At 36.3% G+C, this 22,147-nt stretch overlaps 1 protein-coding gene across 1 annotated transcript in view; it reads right to left on the bottom strand.

Annotated features, from left to right (window-relative positions):
* Positions 1-14,863, bottom strand: part of MGAT4D (MGAT4 family member D) — a 23,852-nt gene extending 8,989 nt beyond the window's left edge. Inside the window, exons 1-8 of the mRNA XM_026042603.1 lie at positions 14,818-14,863; positions 12,475-12,534; positions 11,729-11,890; positions 9,409-9,549; positions 7,420-7,553; positions 5,497-5,543; positions 4,472-4,585; positions 2,954-3,029 (exon numbers count right to left, since the gene is read on the bottom strand). Coding sequence (XP_025898388.1) covers positions 2,954-3,029; positions 4,472-4,585; positions 5,497-5,543; positions 7,420-7,553; positions 9,409-9,549; positions 11,729-11,890; positions 12,475-12,534; positions 14,818-14,863 — 780 coding nt within the window. The remainder of the gene's footprint in view (positions 1-2,953; positions 3,030-4,471; positions 4,586-5,496; positions 5,544-7,419; positions 7,554-9,408; positions 9,550-11,728; positions 11,891-12,474; positions 12,535-14,817) is intronic.
* Positions 14,864-22,147: the final 7,284 nt, after the last annotated feature.

The following is a 22,147-nucleotide window of genomic DNA, read 5'->3' as shown; positions in this document are numbered from 1 at the left end:
AGAGACAGAGAGAGACAGAGAGAGACAGAGAGAGACAGATTCTGCATTAAATCAAATGAGTTAAGAGGATTATCCAGCAGCTAGATGTAAAGGGAGAAGAGTGAAGAATCACAAAGTGCTGCAGAGAATTCTCAGAATGAAATGGAAGGGACACACAAAAAGGAGAAAAAAAAAAAGAAAGCAGTATCTTAAAGAGAGCACCATGCCAAGAAAGACTAGAAGAAAATGTAAAGAAGCAGGAAGGCTGAAGAATACAGAGGCACTGATGCAAAAATGCATGGATGAACTAGAATTAGTTTTGCATACAAAGGAGCCTAAAACACTTGTGTTTTTTTTCCCTGGAGCTGACTGTTGAAAGTCATTATTAGACAAAGTAGCTTGACATCCTATGTAGCCTATAACATTAATCATTTAATCCTGTGTCATTTAATTAACCTTGTACTGAGCAATTTGTGTTCAATTACAGTGTGTTCAATTAAAGCACTTGAAGAGTATCTATTATTGCTTGGTGATTCCAGTATCTGTTCTTTTTTCAGTAAGTTATGCTATATGCATTTATCCTTGTACCCAAATTCTGATTTGATTTTCTTCTTAAGCTTTAGCTTATATCTTCTTGTCATTCATGTGCTTTTATGCACCAAAGGAAGTTAGGCAATGGACAGCAGAACACGTGATCACTGCTTATTTCCCTTTACTCATCAGTACTTCTCATGAAAAAAGGTCCATGCACAGTAGCAAAGAAATGCAAGTTTCCTAAATTACAGACAATGAATGGGTTTCCATTTGTTCCTATTATGTGGCTTATCTATCCAAGAGAAGTTAAAATGAGGTAGGAACAGAACAGCAATGTGTACATGAGATACAACAGAAACACGGACATCAGGCAGAAAATTACCTTCCATTTCATATATCTTTCTAAATTATATTAATGTATTTTTACATTTTAAATCACTATTTAACAAATATACAAAGCCTGTGAAGCTGAAAAATCTCATTCACTCATTTTTCACACACAATAAACCACTAGAAGTTCATTCCATTAAGATCATATATATATATATAATACATATATATATAAAGGAACACAGAATTTCTTATAAAAGTGCACTTTCATGAACGTCATTCCTTTTTGAAGGAATAGGCTTAAAAAGGTTACTTAGAATAAGCCAAAAGAAGATCAGACCTAGAACCTATGAAAAACAAGAGTAAAATCATTAAAAGAATTCTTAATGCCTTCACTTAATGCCTTCACCTTGCTTTTGCTCAGGCCTTAAAACCATTAAATAGATATACTAGAAAAAATATTATAATCTCTGTGTATAGATAATTGCTATTGGTAGTGTATACTGTCAATCTCTCTCTCTATGTATATGTTGCACAAACACAGTGCATCTCGCCTAACCTCAATGGAAGGAGAAAAAAAAAAAAAAAAGAGAGAAACTAATGAGATGAGAAAAGTACAAAAGTACTTTGATTTAATAAGTGTGAGTTTATAATAGATTTTAAAGATGTTAAAATGTATTTTATGTTTTATTTTCATTTCTCCTGAGTGTTTACCGAAAACGCCTTGAAAAACTGCTGTATCCAAGTTTCTCAAAGCTGCTTCCAGCCTTGAAATCTTGAATGACTTCAGAGTGAAGTGTGTCTACGTGGACACAAAGAACAAATGCAGCTGCTCACTGCTAGGATGAGATTTGAATATCTGCTTTTATGGCTGTGTTAAAATCCCACTGGATTAATTCCTGGTGCATTATAAGCCTCAAGAGGCTCAGTGGAGGTATATAAACAAGTATTTTAAAGTCCTCTTAGCTTTTTTATTATGAAAACATCAACCAAAAAAAGGGCATAGTAGCAGATTCAAAAAAAAAAAAAAAACAGACAAAAGTTTTAAGCAGAAGAAACATCTAACTAACAGGATAGTCTTTACTTTTTTTTTTTCCTCCCCCCTCAAATTATGAGATCGTTAAGTCAGGGTTCACCCATGATGCAAGTCCCTTAAAATTTAGTAGACTTCACAAAGCTACTTTYCAAACTTCTAATTCAGCAGCATCCTTGAATGAATGTTTGCTAATTTATYCAGCTACTGTCTTAGTTGGCTTGTAATATCAACTGTTCTGTGAAATTAAAGACTATGTAAGCTATTTTCTTGCAAAATTCAACAGTATTCAACTGTATTATTTACCAGAGTGATATTATTCCTGAAAAGACTGTGTAACAACAACTGTGCTAGCTCAAACTTTGCCCAAGATTACTCAAGTAAATCTCAAATTTAGTCTCAAATGGAGGAATTTTAATTTTTTTTTTTCATTTCCCAGTAGTGGTTCTAATAAACCTCTGCCTGGAGGGAGACCATCACAGCTTTGTGGCAGCAGCTCTCAATGCTGTTCAGCTATACAATTTCCTGTGGCAGACCAGAATCTGTGGTAAAGCAGCAGCCACAAACTAGACAGAAAAGTTAAAAAAAAAAAAAAAAGAAAAGTGGATATACTAGATAAGGATCAGAGAAATCAGTTTCTAAGAAAATTCTGAAAGAGCTACAACCATCACTGGACCATCACAATTCAGGTTTTGTTCTGAATGTCACAGTTTTGGCCTTAAATGGTGCCTCAAACAAGAAAAAACCCATAGTATCTGGACTTTCAAAAAAAATTTGAGAATACTTTAGTCATTTCCATGCAAACATGAATCATTGGAGAAGTTTATAATACAAAAGCATCAGTAATAGGAAGGGGCATTAAGGATGTGACAACATCCTGACCATTTGCCTCACCTTATTTGCCATGTCTCAGCGCTGCTAACACACTTAAACTCGGGCAACAATCAGGAAATACTTCATTTTCAAGCATATCTTAACAGTTTAGTAGACAGCATTTCTCTTTGCCCATCTATCTCCTACGGGCCTTTGCTCAGAAATAATCAATATTGCAGCTACTTACTGATAATATGAACATACCTGTAAATAAAATGTTCCTTTAGGTTGGGCGTATAGCATTAAAAAGCTGTAATCCAAATTCTGTTTTGTTCTCCACCTAAATGTAAGCAACAAATTCTAATAAGTTTTTTTTTCAGTTTTGCAAGTGTTATTTGTATAATAAAAGCATAAAACAATCATAAAGCTGAGTAACTCATTCCYGTTATTCGCTTAACGGTAAGAGAAAGTAGAAAGCAAATCTTTTTTTTTATTCAAAATAATCTCTTCTTTAAAGCTTCCTCCATAATCAGTGTTAACATTTATAAATAATCCAACTTTTCTTTAAAATTTAATGGTAACTAAACAAAATATTTCAATTTCTATCAACTAAGCCTGAAACAAAATTTTTAATTAGTATGTATATTCTTGAAAAATGACATAATAATGCTATTCATTATGTGAACAACAGAAATTTATGCAAAATTATTTAGAGATTATTCAAAATGTTTCAAAATTGAGTGTTTTACTGATCTGCAAAATAGAAACAGGTTAATAAGCTTCGTTATTAAGTTTCAATGTAAAGAGAGGATTTTCTCTGTAAAGTATGTCTCATTTTACTAAAGGATAAAGTTTATATTGGATAATGAATGCTAAAATTTTGGTAATTCCTAACTATTTAGAATAACTACATCAACTATACTGTATCTAATTCAAATCTAGTAATTTATCCAAAAAAAAAGTACATAAACACGTTAATGCTCTGGAGGATAGCAGGCTTATCTGCAAGTCCCATATACATGCACACATATAAATATAYAGAAATATATATATATATGCATTATTACATATAAATATATGTRTGTGCGTGTATACATACATACATACATTCTCCATTTTCATTCATCAGAAAGTTTAAATACTATAGTCCTCTCTCTAGCATTGTCTGGGTAAATTCTTGAAATCAGAGGAAGCTTTTTTCCTAGTAAGTTACCGTTACTACTGGTCAAAAGACAATTATTTTCCCCTAGTAAATGATTTTGTCAAGTTATAATCTCTGTCTTAATAAATTTGGTGCATATGAGTCAAAAAGATTCCCACAAGTTAGAAATAGGAGTAAATAGCAGTAAATGAAGTCTACAAGCACCAAAAGTTAGCTCATTAATTAAACCTGTGGTAGCTAGTTACAAGGCCACATGAGGCTTTCTTTGTGTAATCTCAGAGTTCCTCCCTTATCATCAGAAAAAATATCTTCCTATTTTTGTCCTCTGTTACCAAATCACCTAGCCTATCATTACCTGGGATTTTCCATCTGGTCTAAAACCCACGGGATGCCTACAGTCCAGACTCAGAGAAGAATTGTTAGCCCTCACCCTGAAGATGATGTACAGTAATGAGTGCAGCTTTTCAAGACAACCTTGTGTAATAATTCAAAAAAAAAGTCACTTGAGKTCCATTATCTCTCAAAGTCACAAACCTTCCCAGCTCAGACAATACCRACTTTTGCAGGATTTTCCATTTTACACTTGGAAAAAGGTCTTAGGTTTTATACAGCTATATTACCTTACTCTGTCCTCTGAATCCCCAAATGTTTTCTTCAGGTTGGAAAGATCTGGATAATAATAAGCAGGAGGAGAAATAACTTCCAGGACTCCAGACTCAACTTCATTAGGGAAGCTGTGAAGAGAAGTTTAGTGACTTCCCCAAAGACCTCAAAATCAGGTCTACTCCTTCAAAGTAGAATTCACAACTCCAGCAAACAACCCAAATCACCTATATTGTTGAGATATTAACTTATATATTAGCTCCAAGAAAGGATTTCTGACAACTAGCAGAGCTGGCAGCGCACTATTTCACTTAAGCTACAGCAAACAGAAAGCCTGCCTCTCCATATAATGCTATCGTTGAATGGATTTTTTTGCCCAGACACTAATTTAGTAGTTGTTCTTATCAAGCAGCTCTTAAGTTTTTTTTCACGTGCACATGATGCCATAAGTATCTGCTGGAAATAATGGAAAGAGAAAACAAAAAGCAAGGGCAATGGAAACAAAGCCTTCATTTGATAACTGCTGCTTTAATTTGGCCTAGCAAAGAACATGCATCTCATACTATCCATCACTTAATTTTATAATATAAGCTGATTTCTGGCCAAAATCCATTGCCTTTATGAAAAAGAGACAAACTGGGAAACAAAAACATTTAGAAAACATAGAAGACATCAGAATAAATGGCGGAGCACTGTATTCTGTTGGGACATAATACATGCAGCCCCAGGTGCTTTGAATTGCATCATGAATTTCACTGTAAAAAACACTTAGGTTCAAGTAAACATTTATGAGAGACCTTACTTGGTTAGTTAAAGAATATTTATAAAATGAGAAAAGGAAAATAAGCTGATACACATCTTGGTATTCTGAATTTCAGAGACAGTTATGATGCATATACGAAGCATGCACCTTTGGTTCACATCATAGCAGCTTCAATACACTGGGCTAGAGCTTTATAATTTATCATTAAAATGCTGTAGTCTTTCTATAAATGCTGAAAATGTATTTATTAACTGATGAGCGTTACAATGTACTACTTACCTGGTCCTAACACTTGCTGCAATACTGTTAACATATTCTGTATTCACCTGTTTTAAAAAAAAAGCGGGGGGGAGTTAATACTTAAATATTACCTATTTTGTGTCAAGTGTTAAGTAACACTTTGTGGTGAATATTTACATGTGGCCATTTCATTTTTATTCTCTAATTCTGATTATTCCAAGCAAGRGAAGCATTTCTAGTAAAAGACAGTGTTAAGTTTTCAAGGCAACTGAAAATAGATTTTCAATCTAATTGACAACATACCAAATTTATCTCTAACTATGCTTTCTGTATTTTGATTTCTCACTGCTTCGACATGCAGTCCAGCCAATTTTGGGGTAAACGGTTATACAGTTTCCAGTTACRGCAGGAAAGCACATACAAAGTCATACAACTGTAAATAAATGTTTCGTATTAATCAGACAGAGATCATAAAAGGAAGCCTATTGCTACTGAGAGAAGTCATTTGAGCAAAATTTCTTAGAGCTAACAGTATAAAAAAATTTTACATAGAGCTTCTTGCTAATATAACAAACTCAGGCCAGTTAGTCTGAAAATTATGAGGACATATTTATTGTTGTTGTCGAATGAAAAATTTTAATGTGTTTTAATGTGGAAAATATCCATTAACTATATTAAATGGTGCTAAGTTTTATGGATGTGATTTTAAAGCAATTCATGACCCATATTTAGATTTTTTTTAAAAACATATAAGAAATGATCATCAGCTCTACACTAAATTTGCAATAAATAATCTGATGTGGTCATCAGAAGAAAACGCCAGAATTTATTCACTTTCAGCCAATAAGTTATTCTGATTCAACTCACAACATTAACATTTATCTTGATTTTCTAAAATCATCTGGAAAACTGAGCATGTGGAATCATGACCAGTGAACATGCCTGCCCTTCTCTGCCTGCATGCTCTTCTCACTTCCCATATCATGATCAGCAAGTTCTAACTTATTGCATGGTTTGGGTGGGGAGGGGGAATTTTAAAAGAGTAAAATAAAAGCAAGAAAGAGAAAAAAGGAAAAGAAAAATATTTAAAAAAGGACATGGAAAGAATGTGATGTTAGGGAAAGGGGGAGAAAGACATTCTTACAGGAGCAGTTTACACTGACCATGAAACTGCAGTCTAGTTAAGCATGCCACTCAGGGACTATCCAAAGTGGAAAACTATACCATTTTACAAGTCAACACTTGAAAACTCAAAGAACTCTGAGGTAGCATAAGGGAACATTCATCTGAAGGGCAGTTAGGCAAATCTTGTTTGAGATTAAGTGGACTTTAAAACAAGGTCCACTCCTGAAAGCTGAAGGGGAAATGGAGACAGTAGAATTGGGCCTAATTATCATCACGATCCAAATTGAAAGGGGAAGTCAAGATCTAACTATACTATTGCAATTGTAAAAGCCGTTGTAAGTAGTAATTAAACCAAAACTGTAACTCTTAATTAATACCTACATGAAATGTAAGAAGAATAAAGAATAAATAAAAAGACCTGAATAATTCCCAATCTGTCTTCTGCAAGTCACCAACTAATTCCCTTCYATAGCAAAATKTCTTGATCAACTGGAAAGCAGAAAAGTTTTATCTGCTATTAACATTTCGAATTGAACATTTTTTACTTTTTCAGATGTGCATTGCTTGTCTCTGAATACTTTAACAGTCTTTTGAATGCCAGTTCATCTGCAGAAGGCAAAGCTCCAACATGTCAGAGAACTTTGGTCAGACCGAGCAGGTCTACGTTTTTCTGTCCCCACATCTGAAGACTGAAGCCCTAACTGCATCCTACCTTCTCCACTCCTAAAGAAATCCCTTCAAAAGTCCTGGTTGACAGTAAGTTGTAGAATCTTTATATTAAGACATAATTTCTTTGTTTTTTTTATTACCATACAGTGTGTTTCCATACAAACCTACCTCTGCTACAAAGATGATTATTACACAGTCATTCTTTTGCTCTTCAGAAAGTTCATATAATAGAGAATGCAGCGTATTCATCAGATAATTCTGCTTTTCCCTTTTCACAGTAGGAATACCCATGACCAGTGAGACTACAAAGACAGAAGACAAACTCATTAATCATAAATCATTACTGTTAGATAAAGTAACTTGAATTCCATTTTRGTTTTGATTTGACATGACCATGAGAACATATGAATGGGTCTGCTAAAAGATCATTATAACCATGACCATTCACCGACTGGCTTCCTTGGTGACAGTCATTACTCCCATAGCACTGTAACAGCATTTGCCCCCAGCTAGATTTAGATTAGAGATACTTTTATCTGTGTTTTAAGCACTGTATCCACACCGTGCAGATGGCAAATTATTCTAAGAGTTTAAAGCCATTACTAACTCTGTCAAACGTGTGGGGACCTGCTACTGAGTTTCAGAAGCTTGTATTTAAAATGTTGCCCTAGCCATCGGTACGGAGCTGGAAATATCTCAGCAGTTAAGAGCGACCTGACACTGCTTCAGTGAGCAAATGGCTTTCTCAAAGGAAGCGAGTCCTGTATATCTCAATAAGGAATCCATAAATAAACTGCTTTCTGAGCAGTTGAACTGGTATGAACTGATGCCTTAGGCATTATCAGTACTAAGAAAGGAATTGAAACACACTCCAGCCAAGGTTGCAGAGGTGACAAAACAATGCTATATTACATCATKGTTTTTTAAGCAGCTTTTTTTTCACAAGTGAGGACATTCCTGAAGTCAAGGAACTAATATTACTCTGCAAACCTATGGAAAATTGTCATGTGAATTTGTCATGTGAAATTGTCAATAGTCATGAAAAGCTTGTGAGGTTGGTAAGAAAGCAGCATATTTTGAAAGAAATGAATAGATGCTGCGAGTTGCTTGAGATTTCATTATTGGTGCCAATGTCAATTCAAAACCATAGAAGTTCCAGTGTTCTTTTCCCGTGTGTAACTTGTGAAACCACTGAGGTTTAGCTTTTCTTTTCACACACTGAAGGTCAACCTGTACTTGCTATAATACAGTCTTGCTATTGTGATTTCAATTTATAAATAAACTTTGTGTTCTTTTTACTTTTATGTTTGCTAGAGAATGCATCAGGTTTTCCCTGATTTTGCTGTTTGCAACTGTTTGCTCACTACCTCTGGTATTTTGCAGGCCAACACGGATCTACAGGCATACAGTGAGAACTACTGCTCAGGTCACATTGCTACAACTGCACTGACTCATGAGAAGACTGTAGAAAGTTACCCATTTCCATGAACAATGACAAGCTCTTCCTTAACTGAAACCAAAAGTGCTATTAATGTTGCTTTACATAAACATCAAAATTTACACAAATCTAAAAAACAAATAAATGGGCTGACCACTTTGCAGTTTGTTTCCTCCTTTTGACTATTCTTTTTACCTACTAYGTGAGAGTTTGGAGAAGCGGCAGTTTAATCATTTTTATTGTGGTTCATGGGAATTCACTGTTTTTTCCTCCATGCATCAAGTTGATTTCTAATTGGATGAAGAAGTTGAGTTGGAATTTTACTAACATATTTCCAAATAATATATCACCTTTCAATTTGTCTGTATCTTTAGCAGATTGGAAATTCTTCTTGGGTTCCTTATGCATACTRATTTTGTGGGAAAAACATCAGTAAATGCACCTTAGCCATAAAAGTACATTACTAAGAAAAAAAAAAATACTGTTTTCAATTATGACTTTTTTTTATGTTTGAAAAGCTCTACCAGCACATTTCGGAGTAAGAACTTAAAACCAGGATGAGAAYGGTAAAACTGCTTTTGCCACTCTACAAAAATGTATTTAATTTGGCAACATTTTAAATTAAGGGAGAAAAAAAGGCATCCAAAGCTTAAGTACTAATAGAATTTAACAGATTTCTAGAAATGCATATATAATGTAAGCCAAGTTCTATTTCTTACCTCCAGTTCTCTCTTGCCCAATGACAATGTTTGGAAAAATGGAATCCTCATATTCTCGAAGGTGAGGTAGATAGCAGTACATGTTTTGAAGATGCACAGGGAATTTTCTAATGAGATTTAATACTTTCCACTTCATATCATCTTAAAGAAACAACAAATCCACACATGTACATAAAAATCCAGCTGCAAAGACCTTTATTCAAAATGTTTTCCTCAATTAAATATGAGATTACCACACACAAAGTTACTTAATCAGAATCATCTATCAGAAGATATCACCTTTCATATGAATCCTCCATACTTGGCTTGCCTGGTGATTGATTCCTGCTTCAGTCTAATACAATTTTCCCCGTTTCTTCCCTAGTAGATCTCAGGAAAAGGCCTGACGAGATCTCAGRAATGAGTTCATGGCATGAAATCAGCATTTCAGTAGCACATATACACCCCAAGTAGACTGAACCCTGCCTGCGGTTAGAGATTAGTTGAGAATCTCATTGTATTAGCCACCTCACGCCCAGAAAATAACACAAAGCTGCAATCCTGAATAACCTGTGGAACTCCAATGGAGTTCTCAATGCAGAGATAACTGCAGGACTGGGTGAAAAGTCATTTTATTTGCAGCTGGGGAAAAATGGTATATGTTTTGTGCACGTGGCAGGTTTTTTTTTTTTTTTTTTGAATTAACAAAAGAAACATAAATCATTTTAACAAAGTTCAGTGCTTTCCCCCCGCACCCGAATCTAACTCATAGTAATTTTCAGTACAGTTCAGGTTATAAAGTTCTATGACAGAAAAGGACAATCAAAACCAAGCATTTAAAAAAGGCCAACCAAATTCAAGCCCAAAAACCCAAAAAACACACAAAACACGATAAATCCTGTAAGAAGTTAATAGGGAAAAAAAAACAAGGAATATTCTCTACTATTTTAAAATGAAGATGAAAAAAATAGGATACTTATTAATGTTAAATACAGACTTTAAATACRAAGTAAACTACAAAAACCGTTTTCTATATTAAAAAAAGCAAACTATAAAAAACCATAACATTCCTTTACTAGTTTAGATTTCTCTTTATAAATATTTTTGAATGTTCATGTTTAACAACACTGGAACAATCTGCTTCTAAAATTATTATAACCTTACTCATAAACTTACAAGAAAATCATAATTATGGCAAGATAGCTATAGGAACATAGAAAATGGACAAAATGCAATTAAAAAAGGAAAAAGAAAAGGGGAGGTATCTGAAAGGATTAAAAGGGAGGAAGAATATTAAATGATCCTTGCTTCCTTATTGTAAACAAAACATAAAAATACTCCAGGCTATATATTAACCAGTCATCTGAAGGCTTAAATCTTATCTTCTGGACTTGGACAGCATATGGCTCTCAAAAAACAATTCTGTTAGTCAATCTCTACTACTGAATTTATCTATACCCTACTAGTTACCYGCAAGGTACATGTCTTGCACTGAAATAAAGGTCGCACGAATTCACCTAAGATAATTCACACGTAAGCTGGTACCTCCTCCAGATACTTTAATCAGCTGAGTAAAGAGTTCATGACATTTGAACAATACCTCAAGTAAATTTAGCCTACAAAATCATTTTAACCAAGACATAGAAAACTTGAAAACCCACAGTTTCACAATCAGTAGAGCCAACAAAGGCTTATTGACTTAAGTGAAAAGTTATTTTGCCTAAGAAAGGCATCTGGAACAAACAGCCAAATTTACCACCAGTAAAAGTCCCTTAAACAATCCATACAAGAGACAATATTCAGATTTATTCATCCAGCTAAACACTGCCAGAAACTTACTAAGAAGGCACTATCTCTTTAAAGTTCCTCAGTCGCTAAGATATTCTCACCAAAAAAAGAAAGATAAATTGCCAGAGATCCATCCCCCCAAACACTGTTTCAGCTTTGAAAAACATTTTTATATATATACCTGGACCTTTGTGTACTTGTGAGCATCTCCTTCCACTTTGATTTACCATTAAACATACTGGATTTTTGCTGCATAGAAGCCTTTTTCTCACTGCTTTCCTAACTTTTCAAGCACTTTCCATTTTTCAAAAGAGGGAGTCTCTGCTGTGGGCTAGGGAAAGATTTATACAGTCTGAAGGGAAAGGTTATTAGTTTATATGTGATAAAACAAGGCTGRAAGGGGAAGCAGAAGACTAAGTAAAAATAGAAAAATAAACATTCAGTGATGTTCAAGAAATTTCTAATTTGAATCCTGAGAACTGACAATGTCAACACTTTTTGACGTTCATTTGGCTTCAATAAGAATAAAAATGAGGGGGGGGGTAAGACAAACCTGTATGATTTGTTGTTGAGTTCATTGCTTTTGCAACTAAACGTTTAATTTCACTTAGGGCACTGCTCAGTTCATGTGATCTTTTTTTATTTTCTTTTTCAGCATTTAGTAGTCTTTGATGAATTTCCAGAAGCTGGGATTTGTACACGTCTAAGTCATCCTCTGTAAAGAGAATATAACTTCATTTAAAAAAATAAAAGGTTAATTATATAATGGAATAAGGAATAAATTTAAGAATGCAAAACAGCCAACAAGACATGACCAGGAGAGCATAAACAATTAAAGAAAGAGGCCATAGAAAATTTACTCACTGAATAAAGTAGTTTGGAAGAGGATTAAGTAGAAACAGTTCACGGAGCACAGACATGCGAAGTCTTGAAAGGAAGACAAAATCAGAATGCAAGATGAGTAATAAGGAAAAAGGGAGTCAAAAAACTATGAATTGAGAAAAAAGTATTATCCAGTAAAATCAACGTTTTTTCCAGTAATGACAAATCCTGATGAATCTCCATTATGCTAAAGAGAGTAATTATATAGTGGCTTTCTCCTGTATAAAACAGCTATTAAGATTTTTTAAGACATTATATAAAACATAGTTAAAGCTCTCTCTACATATATAGTCTTCACCTATGATTGAAAAAAGTGCCTGAAAGATATTAAGAATTATTAGAAAGGATGGTTATTTGAACTCCTGGATATATTTACTTCTCTGTCAACAACTGGATTTGTGCTTTCTTGAAAGTTACCTTTGCAAGTTTTTGACCTTCTTTGATTAAACAGCCTACAATCACATCTAGATGTGGAATCTTCATCAGGAAGTCCTTAGTCTGAAGAGCGGTTATCAGAAACCTTTGCTTTTTGCATAACATTCTCATATAAGGCAAATTCAAGACTATTTACAAAAGATCCACTTTCAACAGGAGCAAAGACATAAAGCAAGCACTGTCAGTCTCAGGCAGAGAACTTCTTAGTTATAACAGATTATACACAAGACTCGTAAATTATCAATACCTTCACTGTCTCACTGCTTAGTGAACAAAGACTACTACACTTGTTAAAACTGACAGAAGGTGACGCCTCTATAATGTCACTTAGCTGAGGAACTGACCCAAAAATGACAGGAAAACCACATGAAAAGACAGTATAAAATAGATGAGCATTTTAAAGTCAAATTGAATTACTTAAGCACTTCTCCCATTCAATGCTTAGATTGTGCTGATGCAAGGCCCCACAATCTAAAAAGATACAGGAAGACAGTACTTTAGAAAAAGCATCTTAAAAATAAGATGTCAACTGTGTTATCATTATTATTATCAGTGATTTTAATGAAAAAGGCAAAAGTTAATTAAAAGTATACAAAAATACACATAAAAATAAATACTTCTAAAATTTCTTGACATTCTTACAAATGCTTTTACTTGTAAGAAAGGTATAAGTAGGAGTCTCTATGAAGCAACCAGGAAAACTAAGTTCAGGGTTGTAGGAAAGGAAAACTATTTCAGCTGTGTGCAATAGGAAAGGTTGGAATTATTTAAGTAAATTTCACTTTAAAAAGAACCAGAATAAATAAGCAAATGAAAATACAAATGAGAAACATATGGACATTTCATTTCTTTTTAATAATTGTAAGTGAATAAAAGTGAAGCTTGGGCGTTTTCCAAGATAAATCTGTCATGAGGTATCAGACTACAGAGCTAGAACCCCAAGAGGGTGAAAGTGCTGGAGCCCATAATGAAGAACATTCTTATCAAATATTATTTATKCTTATCTTTCACAGTTGTTCCAAGTGTTATAATTCAGTCTTCAGCTTTCTGCCTTTCACTGAAGCCTTCTACTCTCAATTCCTATACATGGTTTCAACAACRTTAAGGGACTGACTCTCATTAGTCACAATGTTTACACAGCAAGAAAGTAACTCCAGATAGAGCACCAATACATGTAAACACAGTGGAGATTTATCTTGTAATTCCAGTACAAATTCATATTAAAGATGCAGGAATAACATCCGTGCATTCCTCTTTAAATTGCAATTTTGGGAGTTAGATAGCTTCAAGTGCCAAGAAAGAGCAGAGACATAACCTTAAATGAACAGTTCCAGGTGCTCCTTTCAGCCAGATGCAAACAGAGTGAACTCACAAGCTTAGGACAAATACAGGTTATCCTGCGGCATCACTTAAAGATCCTGAAAAGGAAAACTGATCCTCTTGCAGCAGAGGGTTTTCTGCTGGCACGTTTCATAATTAAATGCTTAACACTGCTATTTCTTTGCCATTTCCAGTGTTGTAATAGCATAAATATTTGCTAAACTGTATTCCCTTAGTACGACTATGTTAGAGGAAGAACCAAAGCAAAGTTACAGATGAAAGACAACATTTATGGTCTCTCTGTTTATAATTATTTTAGTAACCTAGTGTCAGTATGACTCAAAACCACCAGTGCCACTACCAAGCTGACATTTTGGCATACACCAAGTACCTGCATGTTCACTTGTTTATTTTCAGGTGTGCCTACCTTAACATTGTAGACACTTCTGCCAAATAAAAGATAATATTCAGCTACCACTGAGGGCAGCCAAAGAAGCTGCTATTTATAATGGGCCTTACCTCTTTCTTCAGGCCGGAAGAAGGAAATCACTGTTTTGAGTCTTTCAGAATTGAAGCATTAATAGAGCAGGATTTCTAATATTTGCATATCTCATTCAATTTACACAGCTAATGAAGCAAGAATTTTAAAAAGGGAACAAGTAAGCATTTGCTCTTAGTGAAGAATATTTTTTTCATAACACAAATGCTTCTATAGTGTGAAACAGAATAACAAGTAACAAGGTATCACAATATATCATATAGAAATAGGACTACYGTTAGCTAACCTTTGGCAACAAGTATATGTTTAGAGTACAGTACTGAAGTTTGTATATTTTGTTGTGCAATAGTATAGACACAAATGCTACTGMCATTACTGTAGCAAGCTAAGAAAATAAAAGCAGAATTATTATGAAACTAAACACTCAAGTGTTCAGCATGCTAAATGGGAAGAGGGGTGCTCCTTAAGGATCCCCACAGGACTTTCACAATTGATTTTAAATTCACATAGCTTGGAAAGAATAGACAAAGGCTTTTTACGAATGTATCTCATCTTGGCGAGGCAGAGAGGACCCAGAAAGAGGAGTTTCAGATATACTGCAAAACACTCTCTCTGTCCCCAATCTTACCCTACAACACCTCGTCTACACAAGAGGTCCCATCTGCACTTGGGAACATCAGGATAAAAAGACAAAGTAGCAAGACAGCCGTGACTTTTGGCAAAAATACAAAATGTAATGAAATTGGAAGATGGCAATACAGAAGATAGTTTTAAAAGCAATCTTGTATTATCTCATTCAAATATTTATATAACTCTTTATACCAGAAACTAAAACGGTTTAGAAACAAAACTAAATTGCAAAGCAAATACTCATGCTGAAAATCAAAAGGATCGTTTCTCTCAGCTTCACACACACACACATACTTCCCATTTTCATGAAGGCTTCTAGTTTCACTAACAATTGATTTCTGGAAACACAGAAGAGCTCTAGAGCAATTTTTCAGCATCTCCTTCTAATAAGGGAAAAAGAAAAGAAAAGAAAATGAAAGCAGAACTGGAAGTGGCAGCAGAAAACGAAGAAAAATCTGAGTCTAGCAGTAGAATAACCTCTCTTCTTGATTACAAGMTACATCCTAAAATGCTTTCAGAAAATATTTTGTTAATGCCCTGTTTAAAAGAAGCTAAATGATCACACTAACTGCAAAAGATTGTGTCACACACTGTACTTGGAACCACTGCTCACTAGTCAGGCTAATGAAGCATCTTACAGAATTCATGAATGTCCTGCACTAACAACTGTGGTGGTTTGTTGTCTTCCTGTAAGTGATCTAAGGAGACAGAACTTCCTAAGTCTTCTTATTGCACACTTTGCATGCCCAGGTTTTGCTCTGTGAGAATGAGGAAGTAAAATCCCCCAAACAATGCCTCTTATTTCAGAGCACCTAGTTCTTAAACATTTTAATTCTGCAGGGCAGCAATTTCTAAAGGTATTTCTGCACCCTTCTCAATATGGGCACCTTTCAAAATTTGTGGTACATAAATAGCCTTTTTTATAATGTCACAGCACAGAATTACTTGCAACTCCCAACAGATTAGGGATAACCAATATAAGCTACTATAAATTCACATGCAGCTTCGTCTGCACTGGGTGCATTCACCCATTCTGTTCAGTCCTGCTTAGAACTAAGTGCAGAACTGCTGGGCCTTGCCCATAGACATGTGTCTCAACACACCTCYTAATAAACCTCCAGAAGCCTCTGAAGTAAGAGTTAGTGTTCAGRTYRGWTTATTTTATATAGTTGAAAGGGAARATCYAGYGAGTRAAGAACTGTTTCTGCTCTTTTGTCCCATCCATACTCCGGAAGAGATGACACTTGCTATGGTTGATGCWAGAGCCCCGAAATAGGAGGAGGAAAGCTCATTTTAGCCAGGAACAARTCTCATCGAGTTGGCTGAAGTTCTTGCCCAGCTGCAATCCCAGGTTATGAAATATGGAAGTTCAGTAGGCCAATGCACGGGGTTCAGCTTGCAGTGAGGATAATCTCACACTGTTTTTATAGCTCTTGATGTAGGTATCTAACTGAGGAGAAGAACCAGGAGGGAGTACGCTCTGTCCATGGTCTGTTTGTCTTTGATAGTATTCACATGAGGGGCCCAGACAGCAGGGGCCRGCATAGAGAATCGTATAGACCCTATAGACCCCTTGGCATCAAAATGAACAGTGTGCCAGCAGTTTTGTAACACGGGAACTCAGTGCCCATGCTAGGGAGAGAACYCACATCATATTTCAGTACAAAACAAACAACAAACCTCACCATAACCTTTCAGGATTAAATGCACATCAAATCTAATCATTGATTTTTTGAATTGTAGAATGAGCACTATTGTTTTTGGCATAGCATGTATTGGCATATATTTGTATTGGCATATATATTTTGAAAATATACCAGCATAGATTTTTTTTAAATCCATTTAAATACTATACAGTATATCTAACTGAAAATAGGTAAGCAAATTTGTTGAAAAGAAAATAAAACTAAGTTCTAATAGGGCACTCTCTTAAATGCTGGTTAAAAACAACAACAAAAACCTCAGTCTTCATTTTAGATCCAAATCTTTTCCTGTATGAGGACCTAGTAAAAAGCAGCCTTAAAACATTTACTCAGGACATTATGTACAGAAAGCAATAAAAAATAAGTGGAAAATGTATAAACTGAATATGCCATGGTGTTTGCCTATAATTGGTATATTTTGGTTTTAACACAGTAATGTTARTAACAGTTTAGCTTCTTTATTGCAATGGAAAATTCTACTTTGAATACAGTCTTTATCAGATAAGTAAAATGTACTCATTCACTTAGGGCAATTAAATAGTTATTGCTTTGTTCTGGTTAACATTTCAAATATTTTTATTGTTCTGCCTGATGTAGCAACAATTACTCATTTATACGCTCATGCAATTAAATGCCTATCAACTAAAATATTTCTGGATAAAATCATATTCTTCCAGGAACATGCAGCATAAGGAAAGCATGAAGGTCATATATTTACACTTAAAGTACAGGTTGTGATGATACACTGCACAGAAAACAAAGAGAGGTCAGAAATGTTCCTTATTCTTTCCTCTAAAAAGAACAGCAGCAACTAGTCTCATTTTGTACCTGCATCTTTATAGTATGACCCAGTTCCTCTGCTTCTGAAGACAGGGTAACCATTAATTAACTGCAAGAAGCAACTGCAATAAATGCCTAATTAACTGCAAGAAGCATCAGATTCTTAATTTAGTAAATGCCATATATAGAAGTCAGTAAATCTATACAGCTTTCATAAGTTTTGGAGAGAAATTTTGTTATCAAATTTGGGATCAGTAAATACACTCTGTCAAGCTCCATTTGAGATGCCTGTTATTTCAATATCAAAATGCAGAAGTATGCAAAAAAGTAAAAATAAAATAAAATAAAATAAATAAAATAAAATAAATAAAATAAAATAAAATAAAATAAAATAAAATAAAATAAAATAAAATAAAATAAAATAAAATAAAATAAAATAAAATAAAATAAAATAAAATAAAATGACTGGAGAAATTGCTGTCTTATTGCACTGTGCATTTTGGCCACATCCTGCCTGCACATTGGAACCAAGGCCAGATGTGCAATAACCTCTGCATGCTCTCTGTTCCACTGGAAGGAAATGTAAGAATTAAGAAAAGGAGGGAAGATTTGGTCAAGCTCCTGATCCGGGCTCCTGGGGGCCTAGCACTGTGGTCAAATACAGAYTAAGAGGCCTACAGCAGGCAGAAAAATGGTTTTCTGCACATTCAGAAAGCAGAATGAAGACAGAATGGTGTGCTTCAGGTGACGGTCCTTGTCAGTCTGCTAGTCTGCCACTGTTTAAGTGATGTTTGGAGCCAGAGCGCGCGGCCGGGTCGGCACCTGCAGCCTGCAAAGAGCCCCGTGGCCGACGCCAGCATCCCGGCGGGGCGAGGCGCAGGGCAGGAGCAGCGGCTGCCCAGGCGCAGCACTGCATCACACCACACGCTGCACTGCGCTGCGGGAAACCGGGGCTAAAACCTGCAGTCGGTTGTTGGTGCGAGAACACACGTTTACCTCTTTTTTTCAGCCAAGAACAACTGAGGCAACTCGCCTCTTTTTTATTACTGTCTCCCTTCCTAATGATAAGCTTTGTGACATAATGAGAAATTTAACATATTAAACAACCTGCTAACTCTTAAGTATACTATCATGAATGTGATGAAATGCAAACACTTCCTCTTCTCCTTGCCAAAGAAATAACTAGAGAAATCCAGGTTTCACTATTTTTGACTCAAGTTATATATAAAGATGTTTATACTCTTGTGACATTATGTTTACCATGAGTTTCTCCTGTCTACTACACAAGGTTTAATTTTGATTTACTTGATTTACTTGATTTACTTTTTGATTTACTTGATTGACTTATCCCATAGATTTTGGTGAACAGAGCAGCTCCACATTATACGTGAACGTATATACACGTATATATGTGAACACATTATACATGTTATGTTTCATTCAGGAATAGTCTTTCCTGTGAAGAAACTTTACATAGTAAATTCATAGTGAGTTTATAATGTGCTTTTATAGAAGTTTCTCCTTACACCTACTTCACACAGAATCACCGAATGGTTAAGGTTGGGTGGGACCTCTTAACCATTTACTCTGCTTTTTTATTCCTGTAATGCTTCTTGTTGACTAACGGAAGACCCTAATTAACACTGGGTAAGCAAATCACTGTATCAACCRTAAATTATACACGGCTGTCCATAACTGCAACTCTGTAAGAGCAGTAATTATAAGACAGCAAAATACTTTTGGTCAGCAAAACACTTTTGGTGGGGAGGTGAAATAACAGCTGGACTGCAACTCACTTGCCTAACAGTAGGAACATCTGCATCATCCTGACACCCGCCTGCCCTGCCCTCGGATGCAAACTGTTTGTAGACAGGTTTTGCTTAGAGGAAGGACCAAGACCATGCAGGATGTGGAACAGGTATTGCTACACCAGGCAATCAGATTACTTGATAATTGCAGCCTGCCTCTACAAGCACTCTAGAGGATGTCAGAAGAACAGCCCTATTACCACACCAGCGTAGACTGCATCAGATCTGCTGAAGACCTGGTGATTGCCAGTTGTCTCTACTGCTTCACAATTCTTTTGCCACAAAGCCATCCATCTACCAAAACCGAAACTTTTGCTGAAACTTATTTATGATCCAGTGGAAAAATTCCAAATGCARGTCTCATGTGCTGGTCAACACATAACTTCTCAGGGAGGCTTGCATTAGCAGGACCAGAGCGTCAATTACTTACTGCACAGCTGTTCCTGACAGCAAACAAACTTGACTTGGATCTCACAGGCTAGTAGCCCCTTAGTATCTGGCTGAGGCTACTGATTTTTGTTTGCACAGAAATCAAGACAGAGACAAAACATGATTTGCACTTCAAGTCAACACTGAAGGGCAGAAAGGCTGCAGAAAAAAATAAACAAGAGTTTGCAGAACTATTATTAGCCAACTTAAGACAACTAAGTCCAGAAATAGGATGCCCAGTCCCTAGACGTACAAAAAAAAAGAAAAAATATATATATATTCAATGTCACTACAACCCAAGAAACAGTGAATGAGCGAATGAACAGAAAAMAAAGGGAATATTACTGTGTAATATGATATGCTACAGTCAAAGATCAAGGAAACACCAACAGTTTTTTATGGGTAGAGAAAGAAAATGAAATAACTATCTGAAAATTTAACAAGCATGGGAAAGAAATGTGCCATGGAAGAAATACTGACAAATAAGTGAAGGGGGTGGGGGGCGGGAAAAGGAGATGTTGAGCATGGGCACTACTTTACCTCTCAGTTACATRTGGGTAAGTGAAAAGGACATTAGAAAAAAAAAAAACTCATTTTTGAGATGAGAGAAAAATGGGAAAGGAACTCCCGTGAGACAACAGGTATGGTGAAGTAAGTTCAATAACAAGGAATGGAAGAGAGATTTAACAATACCTAAGCACCTAATTTTTTTTTTTTTTTTTTTAATAGTAGGCTCTATCTTGTCACACCACAAAGAGCATATTAAATGGACTGCACTGGAAAGATACAAACCCATTTACTACATATTGTTACCTCCTCCTTTAGTTATGATTATCAACTATCTATCTGTGAGACTTAACACTTTTAAGAGAACACATGTTTCTGAACACGCACTTTCAGATCCATTGTTTTCTCTTCTCAAGTCTGGTCTTTTTCTCTCTATCATTTAAGTTAAYAAAATTATCATTCCACTCATTTTAATCAAAGTACTCCTCCCTAGAAAGGCAGTCATAATGCACAGTGAAAACAGAAGATAGAATCTTTCTTATTAAAGCAGGTGCTAATAATAAGGGGAATGATTCCACCTAAGAGGAATTAATTACTTTACTGTGCGGGAAACAACTGTGAAAGGAGAAAAAATAAATCAACTTCCCCTGCTTCCCCTCCGCTTTCCCCCCCAAAAAAAAAGAAAAAACAGAATCCTATCAGACAAAGGCCAAAAAGAAATAACAATTAAAAAAATAAATAGACAATAATAAATAATAAAATATTAAATATTTAAAATAATAAAATTTGATTTTCAGCAAAGAGGAGTCACAAAACTCAAATCATCAGACAGAGCAGTGCTGGGGTGCATTTGTAGATAGTGCAAATGCTTTTGCTCTGTCATCTCCTGCCTCTTCGTTGCTTAAGCACCATATTCTTACTTCTCTTTCTCTTTGCCTGCTCTTCGTGGAACATTAAAAAAAAAAAAAAAAAGTGCCTAGTGCTGTAAGATAAAAAAACTTTTTAGCTGACGAGAAAGAATTAGGACAGCATATGACTACCGCTGCCTCTTGATTCAACATCTGAATCACACTGTGGCTCCTGCAGCCATTTCTATGTATCACAGAAATAATTAGTATTTAAAAAAAATAACTGCTACTCTGACAAAATCATCTTTAGCTCATCCTCAAAATCACCAATTGCTTTAGTCAAAATATTTTCCATATACAGAAGAAGACCTGTTTTGAAGGAACATATAGGAACRAATAATCACAAACTGTCACATAACAAGCCATGCAGAGAGACCCTCTAATGTCTCCTTGGAAAATAACACCGGTTTAATTTTCCCTGCTCCGAGACTCCTGGATGCGTCTTTCTGCCGATCCAACCAACACATACCAGCGACATAACATACAGCACAAGCAATATGTTTCCCTCACCTAGAAGCAAGCACGCAATACATAAACAAAGTCTGATAGCCAAGTTTTCAGCTCGGTGCGTGTGCTGCGGGGAAGAAGAGAGGGAAAAGGAAAGGAATGGCAATGGGAGAGAGAGGCGCCTTTCACTCTAAGCACTGCCCAGTGCGCCGCTGCCGGAGGCTCGCGCGGCGTGGGGCAGAGGCTGGCGCGGGGCAGAGGCTGGCGCGGCGCGGGGCAGAGGCTGGTGCGGCGCGGGGCAGAGGCTCCCGCGGGGCAGAGGCTCCCGCGACGTGGGGCAGAGGCTCCCGCGGGGCAGAGGCTGGCGCGGCGCAGAGGCCGGTGCGGGGCAGAGGCTCGCGCGGCGCGGGGCAGAGGCTCGCGCGGGGCAGAGGCTCGCGCGGGACAGAGGCTCCCGCGGGGCAGAGGCTCGCGCGGCGCGGGGCAGAGGCTGGCGCGGCGCGGGGCAGAGGCTGGAACGGCGCGGGGCAGAGGCTCCCGCGGCGCGGCGCAGAGGCCGGTGCGGGGCAGAGGCTCGCGCGGCGCGGGACAGAGGCTCGCGCGGGGCAGAGGCTCCCGCGCGGG

Source organism: Nothoprocta perdicaria, unplaced genomic scaffold, assembly GCF_003342845.1.
Source record: "Nothoprocta perdicaria isolate Ctin4 unplaced genomic scaffold, notPer1 scaffold_31, whole genome shotgun sequence".
Taxonomy (NCBI): domain Eukaryota; kingdom Metazoa; phylum Chordata; class Aves; order Tinamiformes; family Tinamidae; genus Nothoprocta; species Nothoprocta perdicaria.
The sequence above is the reverse complement of the archived record's forward strand: the minus strand, read 5'-3'. Positions and strand labels throughout refer to the sequence as shown.